The sequence below is a fragment of the Triplophysa dalaica genome, chromosome 19, assembly GCF_015846415.1.
Source record: "Triplophysa dalaica isolate WHDGS20190420 chromosome 19, ASM1584641v1, whole genome shotgun sequence".
Taxonomy (NCBI): domain Eukaryota; kingdom Metazoa; phylum Chordata; class Actinopteri; order Cypriniformes; family Nemacheilidae; genus Triplophysa; species Triplophysa dalaica.
The window spans coordinates 18,145,751-18,166,116 of NC_079560.1; the positions used below are offsets into that span (position 1 = coordinate 18,145,751).

At 37.3% G+C, this 20,366-nt stretch overlaps 1 protein-coding gene across 2 annotated transcripts in view; it reads right to left on the reverse strand.

Annotated features, from left to right (window-relative positions):
- The window catches only part of gabra6b (gamma-aminobutyric acid type A receptor subunit alpha6b), a 45,054-nt gene extending 26,260 nt beyond the window's left edge, over positions 1–18,794 (reverse strand). The window contains exons 1-8 of one of the 2 annotated variants that reach the window (XM_056731564.1): positions 18,574–18,794; positions 18,336–18,454; positions 18,083–18,096; positions 17,256–17,476; positions 16,926–17,008; positions 16,184–16,327; positions 14,826–14,978; positions 474–709 (exon numbers count right to left, since the gene is read on the reverse strand). In XM_056731564.1, the coding sequence (XP_056587542.1) occupies positions 474–709; positions 14,826–14,978; positions 16,184–16,327; positions 16,926–17,008; positions 17,256–17,476; positions 18,083–18,096; positions 18,336–18,454; positions 18,574–18,608 (1,005 nt within the window). In that variant the 5' untranslated portion in view covers positions 18,609–18,794. Of the gene's footprint in view, positions 1–473; positions 710–14,825; positions 14,979–16,183; positions 16,328–16,925; positions 17,009–17,255; positions 17,477–18,028; positions 18,097–18,335; positions 18,455–18,573 lie in introns of both variants that reach the window. The other variant, XM_056731563.1, reaches the window with a different exon arrangement.
- Positions 18,795–20,366: the final 1,572 nt, after the last annotated feature.

A 20,366-nucleotide genomic window follows, 5' to 3' on the forward strand; every position in this document is an offset into this window, starting at 1 on the left:
CAAATGAACACTGGTAAGACACTCTAATATATCAACCTATGGCCAAATAATATTTAGGTGACTGTTTATCTATCAAATGGCAGATGAGAGAAGTGTTAGATAATTCTTTTGGAATCCAGTTATAGTTTTAGCATTTTTGTTCCAATACACTTAATTTTACTGGGAAAAGTATTTAATAAAAAAGGCCCATATAACAGGACATGAGAAATATGGGATTGCAATTACTCCCTACAGGCTACATACAGCATCTAGAATAAGAGGGCAGATCCGTATTCTGTTCCCTGGGTTTCTTCTGGATGTTTTGCTAAACTAAACTGATTACATAATCTGCAGCAGCAAAATGGCTGAAAAAGCCCACTGGCTGTCTCCTTTTGTCTTGTCTGCTTGTTGTCTGCTGTATTGAGAGTGTGCCATTAAAGAGAGAGAGGGACAGCTGAAATAAATGAAAACGGAAAGACGGGGAAAAGAATTACCGAATTGACTTCTCTATCACTATTGGCTGCAGAGCGGGCCGCATTTGTCCGCCGAAGTTCCTTGTTGGCCTGCAAAGTGGAAAAATAGTTGACAGCTGCAAACTCAATCAGGGCAGAGAAGACGAAGGCGAAGCAGACGGCGATGAACCAGTCCATTGCTGTGGCATAGGAGACCTTGGGAAGAGAGTGTCTAGCACTGATGCTCAGCGTAGTCATAGTTAGGACCGTGGTGATGCCTGTTGGAATAAATAAGCGTACTTACAACCCCAGTCAAAAGAATAGATGGCTGGTGGGTTTTAATAACATTTTGGTCAGGGTTTCAAGTCTTGTTAAGTAAAACCTTCATTTTACAGAAGACATCAACAATATAATAATTATATCAAAGAAATAGTTCACATAAATAATACAATTCTATTATTGTTTTCACCCTTTGTGTCATCCCAGCTGCTGTGATTAATTTATGTTGAAAAACATTATTTCTAGAGCACCATTTGATAGGGACAATGCCAAAACAGTAATGAATTGCAGTTGCAGTGAGACATTTGCAGTAAAGAACTGGTATCCTGTGGAACAGACCATTATGAATAATCTAGTTCCTACATTTTGACAGTGCCTCGAGGCTTAGAAGAACCTTCAAAGTTAAAAGGGCTGATGGGAAAATAAGGGGTCGGGGAATTGTGTACAGTTATTTCATAATGGAGCATTGAAAACCATGGTCCACTGGTGCATGTTGACTCTTCTCAGATCATTTACTCAGAGCTAAGCACAAAATCAGAGGGGATAAATAACAGCCAATAGTAGGTAGTGTAGTTTTTCCCATACACTTGAAGGTGGATTATAACCGTCATTTCTCAACCAAAATTTCTCAATATTTGTCAACTAATGTTACCTTCACGCAGAAAAGCGTGAGAAAAGACGATAACGTTACACGATGTGATCGTCTAAATGAGTTAAGATACCCATTGCATAATCATTGTTATGAGCTAGTAACTTCACGCATTTACACCAATGTAGTCTTTTTCTAAATTCACAGCAAGTAATCTTAGTTAGTTTAATTGAGTAACGAGCACCGCTGACTAAACCCAGCAAACAGGACACATGTGTGTTAACTTATCGAACTATATGGTGGAATTGGAGATCAAAATATCAAGTAAACATGGCAGAGCATACTCATAACAGATATAAACAACTTTGTCTTTATGTATTAATTTTGTGCAATATAAGTTAAAATGTGTTTAAAGTTCTGACTGACGGTTTATTTTTTTGGATTTAGGTTTATTATATTTTTAAGTATGCCCGCAATACTTATGGCGGGATTCTTATCCCATAATCCTCAATGCTAGCAAACACTACTGTGTGCTTTTTCCAGCTTCACAAGAACTTATTTACAAGAAAATCTATTGCAATTACTTTAATGTATGTTTCATTATAGTTGTCTTCAGGTAAAGAAGTTTATGTTAACACAGATTCATCATAATTCTTCAATGAACTGTGATATGATATGGCGGAAAACAATATTTAAATGAGTTTACAAAAAGTTTAACAATAGAAAGTGTACCATATTTTTTAACATTTCTCTATTTTAATGTTTTAGAATCCTAAAACTGATGAACTTTTATCTGACGGAGTCATTTTGTGTGGCTATATAAAGTTACCATCAGGTTCACACAATGGGTAAATTCATTGCATATCCCTGGACAACCTTTAAAGACAGCAAGAACGTGTCCATTTGTTGAAATTTGGAAAGATGTACTGCATCCGACTAATTTCTATCAAATGTATTGATTGTTTTGCTTGTGCTATAAAAAAGATAAGGGCAACTTGATTTGTTAGTTTGTTATGTAATCCAAATACATTAATTAATCAATCAGTGTAACTTAAATTTTCAGGATTTTGGGGAAAAAACTGTACAGCACATCAAATGATTCCTCTAAAAGTAATAAGTAACAATTAAATGAATCCCATTACTTGCTTAAATATTGCAAGTGTCTAGTGTAACCAATGAGCCCAGTGACCAATACATATGTTATATACATGAAATAAATGAGAAATCTCAAGGCTTCTTTGATTAATAGAAATCTAATGTGAGCTTTGACCCTATGATGCATTTACATTTAAAAGGCTCTAACTCAAGTAAATTTTAGCAGTCTGTATTTTAAAGTATTTTAATTGTAATTACAATGCATTAACATGTACGTACATTACACTGTAAGTACATTGTACTTAAGGCCACTCAATGTTAATTGACAAAAAAGTGAAAAACACTCTTTGTAATATAATATATTTTTTAGGCTTTATATAATCCAGCAATAATCTAGTAGAAAATGAGAAGGTAACCTGGCACTTCATTTTAGGGTGACCACCTGCTAATAAACCCAAGGGGGGACAAGGGGTGTGTTTCTGAGTGACAATGTATGTGGGACACTGCCTTGCGCGGCGGTGCCCCCACCCCCCGGACTGACTCAATGATAGTGGTTTACCCATTTCTAGCACATACCACCTAATATGGTATATTAATAATGCCCTATTCCTCTAAACATGTGTAATTGCTGATGTATGCTCATGAATATGCCAGCCAATGTATTTTTTTTTAAAATAAAGATTCAAAATATTTTGAACATTCAATGAATTGACAAATGTACTTCCACTTACGATTTACTTTAGCTATTTAATTTTCCCAGTCTTTCTTGTACCCACACCTTCTCTTTTTAATTAATGGCTCAGACCAGTGGCGTTGCTAGGCCCTTTTTAGGGGAGCTAAAGCCCTCCTAAAGTTCTAGCTCAGCCCCCCCCCAAAAATTTTTTTGTGTGTAATGTAATCTGTACAAGAATTCGAGATCGCTTTATAGCACCCTTTAAAACTCCTATTATGAAAACGGCGTTAGGCTGCGTTATTTAGTGCATTCTTCAGTTCACAAAGTAGCACATTGGAGTTAACATCATTAGCAGAGTAACTTCACAAGGTGTGTTCATTAACATGACATCTGCATTTTTGGCATTCTTTGTTATAAATGCATCTTAATATGATGTGGAAGCGATACAAGACCCTTTCCCTTCCACTGTTTAAAAGTTTTAAGTGCGTTCACCCCTCGTTAACTATTTGTTAACTTTACCTCAAGCCAAATGAAAGCACTTAACACCAATGACGGCATAGTTCCACGATCAAGATGATATTATAGTGCACAGAAAGTGTCATTAATGATGATGTGCTAGAGTTATAGAGAGTCGACGGAAGTTTTGACGGCTCTGGAAAGAGGACGGGCAGATGAGAGTTACTGTAGTTCAGCCCGCTGCGGCAGTGTTATTCATTGTTCTGAGTTCTGAGGAAATAAAAGTGTACAGAAGCTCTATGTCGTTTTCAGACGCTTCAGTATTTTTATCATTAATTGAAAACATATTGTGGAAGTAATAGATGAACACGCAGACATTCAGAGAGTGACAGCGCTAGTGCTAATCAGAATGAATGGCAGGGAAACATATTAAGTTATTCTTACTAAATAATGATTCAGCAGTTGATTGTGACATTTATGTCATGGACGGTGGCTGTTGTTGTCACTTTGAAATATAAATGTTGCAGATTGACCGATTAATGTGATATTCATTTGAAAAACAATAACTTGTATTTATGCTTTTCTGCATATTCTTTCTTAATTATTTATTTTAGTAACGTATACAATATATGTTTATTAGAGTGTGGCTCTCTCTATATATATATATTGGAGGCTGAGCCCCCCTAATATTGAAAACCTAGAATCGCCCCTGGCTCAGACTCAGTCTCTTTCTCCATTTTTCAAAATTGGAGCGCGCATCTAAAAGTTCCTTCCCAGTGTGTGCATGTGTGCGCGCTGTAATGACAACAACGGAACAACCTAGTCAGCAGTTCAATTGAGGGGTGGTTGTGGCAACAGTAGCGTGCTGAATTGTCAAGTAATGTTCGCTTGGCTGCCTGGGGCTCGAGGATATAGAGCGACCAACTTTTTTTTGAGCAAGCTTGAATTGGGCTTCAAACGCTGTGCGCGCACGCACTACGCGGGACGGGTGGTCACCCTACTTCATCTGCAGTCATCGTAAAACCTGTTACTTTAGGGTCTTGTGCTGTTTGTGTTGGACTACTGTGGGTGATCTATTGGGCGGCTCATGGTCAATGAGTTAAGAAGATTGTTATACGATATGTTTCTCACCCATGGAAAGAGTACATTCTGAAGTGGTAAACTATGTGCCAAGTACTGACCTGGGACTTTTGAAAGACACACCAACATTTTGTCAAGCACAAAACTAAGCTATATTTTGTATATATAGAGTAAGCACGTATATTTGTGTGTATGTACGTATGTATCTATGTATGTATGTATCTACTGTATGTATAATTGAATCAGAGACTATTAGCATGTTTAAGTGTCATGAATGTGCCATAATTTTGAATTATCGTACTATGATAAGATGTATTCATGCTTATAACAAACCCATGCTATGCTTTCTTTGGGAAAATAACTTTTTACTACAAGCCACAGAAAAATTATCATGTTTTTAAAATAGTACATTTAGGTTTTCAAAATCTAAAGTTTAAGCATCATATTTTCAGAACAACCATTTGTATTGGGATGGTATTGGGACAAAGTACACCAAAAAGATGGTCCCTTTCTGTCGGTCTCTCGACGTTGTGTCGCCCCGACAGATGGGGTTCGCCCTTGAGAACCTTTAAACTCTCACTACTTTAAGAAAAGGCCAATGAAATTGACGAATGAAATCTGCATGCCGTGCTCCACCTCCGGATGTCCAGTATAAAAGGAAGCCGACGTGCTTCATCTTTTGTTCTTAAGAGCCTTCGCTACTGACTCCTGACTCATTTCAGCTGGCCCACCGGGAAGAAAACGTCAAAGAGGAGAATACAGCAACCGCGGTGGGAGCCAAAGCGTCACTCACGGGAAGACCCCAGGGAGACAGAGAACACCTTCGGGCTAGACCCCAGGTTTGGAGGTCATTCAAGGATGGTCCTGCCCCGTCCCAACAGCCCACTTCAAAGGGTTCTCTCTCTGGGTATTTCACAGCCACGCTCACCCTTTACATGGCGGTGTTCGGCAACTCAACATTGCAGACACCTTCCTGCAGGGTTGAGGGTGCAGTGTGAAACAGGCACGCAGTGTAGGGGCGAAGACGGGGCCTGCTCTCTCAGGGGAAGAGCACGTTATGGCATCCCAGTCCAGACCTCTGGAGGCCCCATGTCTGTCTACTGGACAGTTCGAGAAGATCCTGAGTTGACTGCCCCCCTCCCTGTGGTGGAGACCATAACTCAGGCTTTGGCCCCAGCAACCGGGAAGCTATACACGTATAAGTGGCGCCCCTTCTTGTCCCGGTGCTCTTCTCGGGGCGAAGACCCATGGAGGTGCTCGATCGGAAGAATTGTTCACAAACGCAATATCACTACAGATGGCTGCTCTTGGCATAGATGCCCGGCTGTTTTTTAGTACCAGTCCTGAGCGACATTAACAACATTATCTGTGCTGTTTTATTTAGCACTGGCAGCGCAATCATTGTCTTATCTGTGTGTGTGCGTAATATAATTACATTGTAAGCAGCACATTAATTTCTAATTGTGATCAAACTGGAACTACCGGATTAAACCGTTTCAGTGCACACCTTCAGCCAATCAGAATTGAGAATTCAGACAGACCATGATATATATATATATATATATATATATATATGTATATAAAGTAAATATATACAGTTGAAAGAAAAAGTATGTGAACCCTTTGGGCTTACTTGGATTTCTTCATAAATTGGTCATAAAATGTGTTCTGATCTTCATCTAAGTCACAACAATAGAGAAACACAGTCTGCTTAAACTAATACCGCATAAACATTATACGTTTTCATGTTTTTATTGAACACAACATGTAAACATTCATAGTGCAGGGTGGAAAAAGTATGTGAAACCCTAGGCTAATGACTTCTCCAAGAGCTAATTGAAGCCAGGATTCCGCCAACCTGGGGTCCAATCAATGTGATGAGATTGGATGTGTTGATTAAAGCTGGCCTGTCTAATAAAAAACACACACCAGTTTTGAGTTTGCTGTTCTGAAGAAGCGTTGTCTGATGTGAACCATGCCTCGCACAAAAGAGCTCTCAGAAGGCCTACGATCAAGAATTGTTGATTTACATAAAGCTGGAAAGGGCTACAAAAGTATATCTCAAAGCCTTGATGTCCATGTGTCCACGGTAAGACAGATTGTCTACAAATGGAGAAAGTTCAGCACTGTTGCTACACTCCCTAGACGTGGTCGTCCTGTAAAGATGACTGCAAGAGCACAGCGCAGAATGCTCAATGAGGTGAAGAAGAATCCTAGAGTGTCAGCTAAACACTTACAGAAATCTCTGGCACATGCTAACATTTTTGTTGACAAATCTACAATAAGGAAAACATTAAACAAGAATGGACTCCATGGGAAGACACCACGGAGGAAGCCACTGGTCCAAAAAAAACATTGCAGCACGTTTGAAGTTTGCAAAAGAGCACCTGGATGTTCCACAGCACTACTGGCAAAACATTCTGTGGACAGATGAAACCAAAATTGAGTTGTTTGGAAAGAACACACAACGCTATGTGTGGAGAACAAAAGGCACAGTACACCAACATCAAAACCTCATCCCAACTGTGAAATATGGTGGAGGGGGCATCATGGTTTGGGGCTGCTTTGCTGCCTCAGGCCCTGGACGGATTACTGTCATCGATGGAAAAATGAATTCCAAGGTTTATCAAGACATTTTGCAGGAAAACTTAAGACCATCTGTCCGCCAACTGAAGCTTAATAGAGGATGGACGATGCAACAGGACAAGGACCCAAAGCATAGAAGTAAATCAACAACAGAATGGCTTCAACAGAAGAAAATACGCCTTCTGGAGTGGCCCAGTCAGAGTCCTGACCTCAACCCGATTGAGATGCTGTGGCATGACCTCAAGAGAGCGATTCACACCAGACATCCCAAGAATATTGCTGAACTGAAACACTTTTGTAAAGAGGATGGTCCAAAATTTCTCCTGACCGTTGTGCAGGTCTGATCTGCAACTATAGGAAACGTTTGGTTGAGGTTATTGCTGCCAAAGGAGGGTCAACCAGTTATTAAACCCAAAGGTTCACATACTTTTTCCACCCTGCACTATGAATGTTTACATGTTGTGTTCAATAAAAACATGAAAACGTATAATGTTTGTGCGGTATTAGTTTAAGCAGACTGTGTTTCTCTATTGTTGTGACTTAGATGAAGATCAGAACACATTTTATGACCAATTTATGAAGAAATCCAAGTAAGCCCAAAGGGTTCACATACTTTTTCTTTCAACTGTATATTTGCAAAAAGCAAATAAATGCCTTTCGCAGATTAACATAATATGTGTCTTTTGACATAAAAATCTAGTTTATAACATCACTGAATGTTTAACTTTAGCTTGATATCAAAGGTTAATTTCTGAGTAGATCTTCACAATGACCTGAAGTGAATAAAAAAAATAAAAAAGCCAAATAAGACAATGCTGAGGGCAAAAAAAGCTTTTAAGAGCAAAAAAGTTGGTCCAAATTTACCTCAGTCAATTGCATTTATGAATCGGACGCTCTGGGTTATTTGAGCTCTTAGCGGGTAAAGATGGTTATGTGGAACATCTACAATGCATTTGGACAATAGCTTGTCTCTGCCTATTCATCTCAACACCCTTGCTGCAAGACATTCCTCTGAACCTTTCACTTCTTTTCTGTATCAGGCTTTTTTTGACTCATCTCGCAGGAATAACACTCACCTTTGACAGACTTGAGAAATACACAGCAGGCTGCATGCACACTCTCACATCTCGCTTCGATGAAATCATTTTACACTGTAATTGTGACTTTGTCACGTAGATAAACATATCCCAATTAACCTATTTAAGCTTCTTTGCTTACTCTTGGAAATTCTCATCCCACAATGTCAGAAGAAAATTATTAAAGTTGTAACCCTTTCTGTCTCTGGGGTGGTACCCTTAAAGGTTCATTTTTGTTTACGGGTAAACAACACATTAAATCATATACGTTTCAAATCTTCTGACCTATTAGAGCCAAGGTACAACATAAGGCCTGAAATATGTTCCGTATACCTGTAAAGAACAACCCCAGCAAGAGAAAAGGTGAAATTCTAAAAAAAAATATTGACATTAACATTTGGCAGACGCTTTCAACCGAAGCGATTTACATTGCATTATCCTATACATCCATACATAGGTTTGTGCAATCCCCTGGGATTGAACCCACAACCTTGTATTGTTAATGCAATGCTCTTACCACTGAGCTACAGGAAAGCTGGTATTTTGCTCGATAAAAAGAAGAATTTTATTTCTCATATTGATAGCCTTCTGAAAAAACGGAGAAAAAACTTTTTATTTTTGTTTAAAAAAATGTTTCTCCTTTTTTGTTCGGAAGCGATTAGTAGAAAGTACTTTTCTGTCAGTCCTGGACTATGGTGATATAATCTATATGCATGTACCTTTGAATATTTTGAAAAAGCTGGGTGTAGTTTATCATGATGCTTAACGATTTGTTACTGGTTTAAGTGTGGGTACACATCCCTGTATTTTATACGACATGACAGAATGGACTTCACTATGCTTAAGAAGAAAAAAAAACATATGTTGATTTTTATTTTAAAAGCGTTGTTGGATAAATTACCACATTATATATCCAAGTTGTTGACATATTGTACTAAAAATTATAATACAAAGGTCAACTGACATTTTTTTTTTACTTTTTACTGCCAATGCCTCGCAGAGATAAGATCTGCCTTTTCCAATTATGTCACCTATGGGAGGAACTAGTGTCAAAGCGTCACGAATGTTTCCCGCTACCAACACGGACGCGCACAGTTCAGGTCGTCATTGACAAGTTTACATGCAAACAGAGTGAGGACGTTACTACGATTCACTGTTTGCTTTCACTTTCTTCATCTGTCAAGTCTCGCGCGCAAACACGTTTCGCAGCTTCCAAATCATACTTTACCGCAGAAAAGCGCGAATGAACGTGCTCGACACATGCGCAGAATGTCATACATTGGACTCAGCTGTCAACATTTGTTGTGCTGTATGCGTACTAGATGTGCGGACGACCGCGGAACCTCCTGATGACGAAAAATAAGGGGGAATCACGATGCCAATTCAACATTGTGATGGTTGTCTGCCATCGGCGATGGATGATGTCATCGTCTATCCGCCCAACCCTATAACCTAGTAACCAACATTAAATAAAACTAGACACGAGCTCCATCCGAGTTCACCCCCAATCTCCTATAAAGGTCTCTATATCTGCCATTTTTTACATCATCATTTTAATGTCAACATTTTATAAGCCTAATGATGATTGTCAGCAACAGTACTGTCCGACACATGCTATATTCTCTTCGTCAGTGTCAGGAATCGTTCACTTATTTTTACCCAATTCTTTCCCATATAGTGGACTATTTAGCATGCGCTGTAATCGAAATTGTAATTGACTGAACGAGTAAGCAAATGTGGATGCAACTCCGGAAACCGGAAAGACAATATGGTTCAAGTCGATTAATCACATGGATTTCATGTTCACTTTGTGTTTCCATTTCCGATAATTCAATCAAGCGAGCCTAAAAACTTCTTACGAATTAATGGATTTTTTTTATTTCATTGCCAAAACTTGTATACTTCAAAATGTGCATCAAACAGGGTGATGAAAACATGGCAAATGAAACACATTCTTATTTCAACCTATTTCTCCAAAGCAATTTTAGGAGAAACATGCAATTTCCTATTTAAACAAATCAGAAGTCCTGGGTTTTAAAAGAGAAACTTCAGAACAATTTTACCCTGAGAATGTGTCGATGTTATACAAAGAGAAGTATTGGTTTATCAAACATGACAATGTAAGACTGTCAGTTAATTTAGGATTTAAGGTTATTGCACATGACCAAAACTTGAGTCTGTTTAATTATAAGTAAGGGTTAACCCATGGCATGGAGGGCAAGAAACATGTGACGCATTGCCTTGATATAAACTCGTATATAACCCATATCAGGACCTTAAGACAATCATGATTCCAAAAGCGTTTCACTCCCTCATGCAAATGAAAATTGACAGCTGGTGAAAGCTTTAATTGTTTTCTGCTGATGTTTTTTTAAGCTCATTCTATTGGATCCATCCGAACACAAGCGGGAGTCCACCGAAATAGATGCTTCATTCAGGACTTTCGCATTAATCAAGCAAAAATAACACAATACCATGAGGAAGGCAAAAAAAAAGCCCTTTTAAGCTAATCTTAGAACTTATCTCCACTGAAATTAAACGCTGTTTGTAGTGCTCACCATCCATAAAATTATGAGATCTCTTTAATATCTCAATTGTTTCTCCTGGAGAGCAGTGCTATTCATTGGCAAGCAACCAAAGGGCAAGAGGCGAGATAGTTGCTGCACCTCTGATATTTCTTCAGAAATATATACGTCTCCACTGAAAGCTGAGAGGAAATCTCAAAAATGGCACACTCAGGGTCTCAAGCGAATCTCAAACATTTCTCAAATGACATAAAACCACATCCATCCATCCATTTTCTACCGCTTATCCGAACTACCTCGGGTCACGGGGAGCCTGCGCCTATCTCAGGATTCATCGGGCATCAAGGCAGGATACACCCTGGATGGAGTGCCAACCCATCGCAGGGCACACACACTCACTCATTCACTCACGCACTCACACCCTACGGACAATTTTTTCCAGAGATGCCAATCAACCTACCATGCATGTCTTTGGACCAGGGGAGGAAACCGGAGTACCCGGAGGAAACCCCCGAGGCACGGGGAGAACATGCAAACTCCACACACACAAGTCGGAAGCGGGAATCGAACCCCCAACCCTGGAGGTGTGAGGCGAACGTGCTAACCACTAAGCCACCGTGCCCCATAAAACCACATTGAAAAGTAAATTTGATTACTTTGTACATTGTTAAAGGTCTTACACTGCATTTCAACAGCTGTCTTATTGGAATCTATTACATTTGCATTCCAGGTAGTTTTAGTAGAAACATCTAAGAAAGGGAAATGCTAAAAAATTATCATAACCAAAAACACCAAAAAATCTGATATTTTACTCCGAGCATGTTTCTGTGTCACAAAGAAAACAAATCTTACAAAAAAAAAGAAGTCAAACCAAGGAAAACAGGAAAGAAACTATCAGTAGGTGTGCTTTTATATCACACCACCAAAAAGTGATTTAGTAATATAAATAAGAGCTGCCAAGAAGCGTGCATTAGGATAATGAAGCAGAAAAGAGATATGTATAAAAGCTCACAGAAATGTGCATCATCTTACCAGTTCTAAATGACTGATTAGTCAATTCATTTTTGGTCCTTTTGTTTAGATGAAGACAGACTCAGATTAATATTTATGATGGTTCTCCTTAAATAGGAACTTTCAGTATCAGTCTAGCAATTCACAACACTTTGGTTTTATAGATGTGTTACAGCGTGGATGAATTGGCTGAATATCCAATGAGTTTTCAAAGCTAATTCCAAGCACAGTACACAATAATATAATGAGCCTTAAAATATATATGGTAATTCAGGAATTGGTTTCTTTACAAAGGATGTGTCTGCCTTATTGGGTCAAATTAGACTGTTTAAATTTTAAGTGGCTAAAAAATTGAATTTGCCCACTTTTGGAAAGTTCTCGGTACGATCTCAAAATACTAACTACATAGGCAGCTTACGAAACAATAGATGTGAAATAGAGCCTGTGACCCCAGACATCAGTTCTCAGACATCAAATTTGTGTTCCTTGAAGTCATTTTAAAAACAACTTTAGTATGGAAAACATGTTACACTGTAAAAAATGATTCCGCATTTTAGTTTTCTCAACATAATTTGGTAAGTTGACACAACTTGCAGTTTTTAATTTGTTGATATAACTGTACATGCTAAGTTTTCACTGTCTCAACTAGTCTCAAGTTGACTGAACTAAAGTATGTTTCGACTCAATTTTAAAATGTTTTCTGAACCATTAAGGTTAGCATATCGCGAGATCTCCTGCAGCGAAGACGCGGGAGACGTTCGTAGGCCATGACATGGAGTTTATTTCGGCAGTTGTTTTTAATTCCTCAGTCATCATCTAATCTGGTAAATATATTTGTTCATTAAGGTGTAATCACTTGTAAAATGACATGTATGAACTAATCGTCAATGTATTTTTACAAATCGTCAATGTGAGTATAGAACTGGTCAAAAGTTTAGGATCACTTACTCAAATTTAGAGTAAAAAAAAGAAATAAAGATTTAGAAATTTGAACAACACTGTTGTAACTATTTATGTTGTGGCTTAAAAGCATTCAAAATATATGACTTACAGTATATTATATTTTAGGATCTTCACAGTAGTCACCCTTTGACTAAAATTTGCTAAATTGTACACTTGGCTTTTTATCATTCAGCTTCATGGGGTCTCAACTTGGTAGCCTTTTAAACAGTATTAAAGAAAATTCCGTTTTTGTTGGACTCTAATTGAAAGTTTTAATTTATTATTTTAATTTATAATTTTATTTTAATTTAAACATTTTTGTGAAGGGATCCTTAACTTTTGATCAAGTGGGTATGTATTAAATTAAATATAGCAGAGACTACGGCTGGGTTAAAAGACATGTCATATCAGCAATAGCACTAGTTGGACTGTAATTGTTTCCATTGAGGACATCTTAAAACTGAATTTGCCTGGGTTCTGTTATTAAACATGAATTTGGATGATGTTTATTCACAGTGGAGGCATTTCTGTACATCCCTATGAAAAACAATTGTTAATTATTAAGGAACTATTCTGATGGTGCATTCGATGTACGGCAGCAATGCGTCAGCGTAGTTATTCAAGCTGGACTTGTCATGAAAGTACATGTTGGCTTTAAAATAAGGTAAATACGATTTAGTGTACTCATGTTGTATATAAGTTTTTGATGTTTAGTGCTGTATATGTGAAAACACACATTTTGAAGAATGAGGAAGCAGTTGTTCTGCGAGGACTTGGTGACACACTAAATGCCTATGTGATGCACTATGAATGTTTACATGTTATGTTCAATAAAAACATGAAAACGTATAATGTTTGTGCGGTAATAGTTTAAGCAGACTGTGTTTCTCTATTGTTGTGACTTAGATGAAGATCAGAACACATTTTATGACCAATTTATGAGAGAACCAAGTAAGCCCAAAGGGTTGACTTACTTTTTCTTTCAACTGTGTATATATATACTGATATATATATATATCCCTTACAGAAAAGACACATGTGAAATGTGTGTTTTTGGAACATTTTGGTGTGAATTCCCATGTGAAACACATATGATTACATGTAAAAACCCATGGGATGACATGTGCGACATGTGGTGATATGTCTCCACATGTGAACACATGTTCTTCACATGACAACCTGTGTTTCACATTTCATCCCATGGATTTTTTAATTTTATCATTTGTGTTTCACTCGGGAATTCACATGGGATTCACACCCATATGTTAAAAAAACACACATTTGACATGTGTTTTTTGCACATGTTAAACACATGTGGTATACATATGATCACATGTAAAATTCATGTGTCTTTTCTGTAAGGATATGTCTATTTATGAGTTTTACACAGAGTTATTGAAGTGGAGATGTCATTTTGTGTAGAAGACACTTTAAATGTGACACGTAATGTTATATTTAATTTTTGTCATGGGAATCAACTATTTGAGTTTTCTCCTTAACAAGTATTTATATGTAAGGGACAATAAAATAATTTATGAAAAACATCTGTTATTTATTTGGTTGAATGTACCATTACAAGTTGAGATAATATGCCAGAATAAATTCAAAGAACATACAATTTAGTTTAGATAACTAGAAAATGTAAGTTAAAGTGCTTTACATAAACTTTTCGAGTTCAGGCAACTTGAAATAAATTGTTGGGCCAAATAGTTTAATTATGCCAACTACACATTTTAAGTTGAAAATACTTTAAATATTAAGTAAATTCAACTTAAATCATTAAGTGCAAAAAGATAACTAGAAGATTTAAGTTGAGTAAACCATTTTTTTTTACAGTGTATGTCCTACAGAGTTCAGCACGTCTAAGTAATTGTTATACACAATCAAGTACAACAGATAATCAAACGTGAGATTCACTTGCCAATATTTGCACCAAATAGCATCTGCAAAATGATTTTTTCCCCCAAACATTAACCCCACAATCTATTGACTGATCAAACAGTTTGTACAAAAAGCTTGCTTATGGTGTTCTCTGTAAATTATGCAAGGATAGCCTCTAAACCTTAAGCAAGATTTGCTTACCGAACACTGTTCTGGCAGGTACTGACTCTTTGTTGATCCAAAAGGAGACCTGTGACAGAATAACTGTCATAAAGCATGGGATGTATGTTTGGATCAAGAAGAAACCCATCTTCCTCTGCAGGTGGAAGTAGACAGTCATAACAATGTATTCACCTGCAAGAGTGGGACACAGGAGAGCTATGACATTCAAACAAGCTTGCTGTACACACTCCAGAAGCTGTACCGTGGAACGCATGTAAGATTTTTACACATGCAAACCAAAATAATATAAAAGTTCAACTGAAAAAAATTACTCGATAAGTAATTTAACTAATTACTTTTTAATAGCTTAACATGGAATGTTAATGTTAATAATTACACAGTTCATTTGGAAGCCTCATTCTGATTAGCCAGTCACAACATTTCAAGGATTGTTCTTTTAAGATACAGCTTTTCCTCTCGGAAGGTCATCATATGGTAAAAATGAGCTAGTAAAATATTTCAAATTCACATTTTATGATTTTGTCATGTGGCAAGTAGACGTGTACTATGCGGGATAATGTACAATCAGCTGGCTGTTATCGCAAAATAAGTCCCTTCAGTGTGATACAAGACCCTCCGCTTCACGTCCGGATCACACTGTCAGGGCTTATTTCTGCCATAACAACCAGCTTATCCCTTACTCAAACATGGAATAGTTTAGCCTTTAAGCTTTTTAAAACATTTATCGTTATTAAAACATACATTAATACTTAAATGTAACCTTCTTTAGTTAACAGTTATAATATCTCTGCAAAATACGGAGATTCTACAATACGCAGCGGTAGCATCTCTTCTATTATGTAACCTGCGATCATTTTTTCAGCTCACCCTTAGACACATTATGCGCTGCCAATGTAAAATCCAGTTTTGCCTGCTTAGCAGGGGTGGCCGCACTGCTATATGATGATGAACATGCTGGATCACTTAAAAGTGTTTGTCTATGCAGCCTAGTCAGGTGCTTCAGTAAATTACTCGTGCTATTGACAGCGGCCTTCAAACAACGACACCGTTACTGAGCAATCTGGCGCGAAATCACATGCAACTCCACTACCGCTAAAGATTTTGAAGGGGCAGCGTTCACTTTTACCTTTAGATGATAGATTTAAGACTAAATAATGATTTATTTAAAAACAGTTCAATTCATTTCATGTAACGCAAGTACATTATAAGTAACTGTAATAAAGTAACCTAAAAACGAACAGTAATGCATTACTCTACTTTTTCAGTGGATAAGTAATTTAATTTCAGTAACGCGTTACACCCAACACTGTATTTTGTTCAATAAAAATTAGAGCATACACTACAAGAAAACCACTGTCAAACTTTTGAAAGTATACCTGTATTTGACTTTAGACGCTCACTAGACACTGTCTGTCCTATGAGATCATACTGTAGAAGACTGGAGCTCTCCTGAGGTACTTCCACTGAAAACAATGGCCCTTTCTTCCATGTGTATACAATCTCACTCATAGGATAGGCATCTACAGCATTTGGGGCACAAAATCACAAAACTAGGATCAGTCATACCAATAAATCCACATAAAAGTAATACTAAAGGTGTGCAGTATTTTAACAGCACAGTCACTCAACTGGATTAAAGGAGTCAAATGACAGAGCTAAAAAAAAAATTGTTTGTTTTAGATGTAATGCAATGTGTATTCAAGATTCAAGTTTCAAAAAAAGCTTTAAAAGATACTCATCGCTCTGAAAAGCGTGACGAAAATGTAATGACTCTTACCATATCTGAAATACATCAGGTTTCAAAGCAATTGTACTGACTCTTTGTATATAGACTTGCGAATACATTTGGGCGGTCTAAGTCAACTCATACGACGAACTGACGTGGATTTGTGGGGGTGTGGTTACACGAGGCGATTCAGGCAGGTCTGGGTGAGCATTTGCTTTAGATAGAATGCATATTTTGTTCGGACAATTTATTTTTGCAATTTAACGTGTTTAATACATGCATGGGCAACTTATGACACACCAAAGACACAGAAAAACAAGTGTTCCCGCCATATGACCCCTTTAAAAAGTGCTTTAAGTGTCAAATGTTTAACAATGTTTGAACAGACTTACAGCTACCAAATTTCAAAGGGCAAGTATGCCCATCCATTGGAAAGTTTATCAGTCGCATGGGGCATTCTGCATTAATGGTCAACCTAAAAAAGAAGAATTACAAATTGATACATTGCAATGGAAATGTTTATGGTTCTACAGTAATACATGTTAGTTTATCTGTTTAACAGCTCACTAGCATGTGGTATTTTTACAGTTTACAATCAAATGTACAAAATATTATTTGAAGTGCCGAAGACGAAAAAGACATTTCTAACCTTATGCCATTTTTAACAGGAGTGTGCAGTCCATTTTTGACTTGGAAAGCAAATTCTTTGGCATGCAGCTCACCTCATAGTGTACAGGATAGTTCCGTTCTGCATGATGCGAAACAGCTTGTTGGGAGTGGTCATGTTGTGTGAAATAGAGCGTTTGCCATTTCGGAAGAATGTGTCCGGTGTCCAGATCTTGCTGACCATTAGGTTGTTGAGACGCAAGATCTCAATTGGGCCCTCAAATTTCAGCCTGTCATCAATCCACGTTTGCCGAAAAAACACATCCATTGTATATTCCTGAGAAATTTCAAAGCATAAGAATATGTGTACTACTCATTGACCAAATACGTGCCATACTTTATAACTTCACGACTACATTATCACGTTTCAAACATGTGATAATATTCTGCAGAAGACACCCACAATGATTTTTTGACAGCAAACATATCAGAAATGTGTCATCAGCAATGAATCTGTTTCGGGCTGGAATGCATTCATTCAGGAATGGTATTTTTATCTTTTTTCTCCACTAATCTTTGCAGTGATTTATCTACACTGTCTTTCAGATTGTCACAGTATATCACATGGCAAGCGAGGTGGCTTTGGACACTATGGAAAAATAGTGTGGTGTAACAGAGGAAAGAAAGCTCAGATGGGACCCTCACTGTCAGGGATTGTCAACCAGATTAAAATCCCTAAACTGCTATAATGACATCCCGCCCAAATGTCAGAATAATGAAGCCCTGGATCGACATGACTAGAGGCAGTGGGCACAGAAAACATGCAATTACAGTGCATTTGTTTGTGTTTATATGCATGTAGATACAAATATTGATTCAACTCACATACCATTTCAACATCAGATACAGGACCAAAGCTAGTGACAAAGATGTCAGTTTTTACCTCTGTGACAGGACCTACAATATTTTATTTACAAAAAAAGAATATGAAAAATAAGTTAGAAACAAGACAAAGTTTAAGTAATGCACATTTAATAAAATTAAAGTACATCAGAGAAAAAAAAGTTAAGTTGTAAAAACTAACATGTACGATGAACATGAAGTTTTTGAAGCAGCTCTTAATTAATCTAACAATTGCACAAAACTGCCCAAAGTAACTCATATTAAGTGATTTCATAAGTGTCTATTTACAGTACCTCCAAATCCCGGTCGGATTCTGTTGTCATATCCATCTAATAATCTATCCAAAATGCGTGTAATGTTATCCAAATAGATTCGCGTCTCGGCTGGTGGATTTGCCAACACCTGTCCAACACTGTAAACAAACGCATAACTTAATTACGACTTTCACACACGAAAAGCTGAAAAAACAGGCAAGCAAAGCAGAAAATTAAACACAGATTCGAAGTCGGCTGAAAACTCTTTCTTTCTTACCAAGACAACACAAAACATGTGCGTAACCAAGCCATGTTGTAGGGGCTACACACACTCTATGTCCGAGTGCGCACTTGTCAACTGGAAATGGTGGCACCTCCCATAACTCAAGTGTGCGAGGGAGCTGTGTGATCCCAGGACTTGTATGCGTGTTCCGTGAAGCTTTGTGTGTAGTCTTGCTGGAGTTCTCCAGTGCGGTTGTGCTTGTTCTTACTCGCTCTTATGGGAAGCTAAAGTGTTTTAAAAGAGGCGGGGGAGATGCGACCAAATGACATTGACAATGATCGAATCAAGCATTATGGGAGATTAGACGGTAAAGATAGTGTTGGTAGGGAATTATCTGAAGATTTGATGTTAAAATGCTTTACATATGTGAGAGGTTAAACGAGAGATGGTTAGATTAGTCTATCCATGTAGCCTGTTTTAGAGTGGATTGTGTTGTTAATTTGAATTCTTAAAAACTAAATTTTTAATAAAAGACATCAATGCAGTTTCGTCATTTGCTAAATTCTTTTTTTTTAATTTGTGAACTACGGATTTTTAAGCGTTCTTTTAAATGCCGTTAAAAAAATTCATAAAACTAGTAGCCTATAGGCTATGGATACTTTTAGTTTAAAACTAACATATTTTAACGCCAAATGTTAAACGTCAAAGCTTTTTCGTATTTAATACATAAACATAAGGCTTCACTTCTCATCAAGGCTTTCACTTTTTAATGATGCTTGGCTGTTTACTGAACATTTTAAATAGGAATGCAATATATATTTTATTATTTATTTTATGTTCTATTTATTTATTTATTTATAGACTGTAATATTGTATTGATCAAACTGATTTCCATACCGATGTGTCAGGCAAACATTTTTACAGTAAAGAATTTTAGGCAAACGCAGACCAATGAGGGTGAACATTGATGATTTGAAAACTATTCATTTTTGTTCTGTGATTATTTGATGTCAAAATCTATTGCTATATAATTGAATGGCTAGTATTTATTGTCATGGTCTTTAATGTAATGTAATAAAATGATCTGTCTATGCTGACTACAGCCATTCTCACATAGTCAGAAATGATAAGATCATGTGGGTTTGGGATGGCTCTTTCCACAGGAGCTTATTCAAATGATCTTTAATGTAGCCGCTTACACTTTCACTGAAACAACACTAGGTCATTATCCTAATCCACAGCCATAAAAGGTCTAATGCATTTTGACATCATTTGATTCATCTTAGATTTGATGCACCATCAAAGCTTCACTTTCAGCAAATTACATTTACATACTGCGTCAGATTAGTTGTGATTGTGAATAAGACATGCTGTAATCAGACCGGTTTCTCTATCTTTTTGTCCGGCAATTTCAATGGCGTGAAACATGTCAAAGTTTTATTCCAAAAGTGATGACCATGTTGCTTTTAGGAAATATAATGATAGTAGAGTAAAGTTTTGATTTGACCATTGAACAATGAGATTGTGGGAATGTGGCGAGTCAAACAGGTCTAGCGATTACTAAGGCATATCGTGAGCAGGGATGAAAATCCAGCTGACCTGATCACTGGATCATGAACAGGGGTGTGCCAAATGGACACAGATACTGTCTTTCTGGTCACAACAGCACTAAACCCAAAGCAAATGTTCTCTTTTTGGTCAGTATGGGCTCTGTAAACAACTGTGTAGTTTTTGGCTCTGACAGCGAAATATGCATCCACAGAGGATATACACATGCAGATATTTAATGTAAAATCCAGACACTTTGAATAACTAAAACCCATTAATTGAAGGATTATTTACATCTC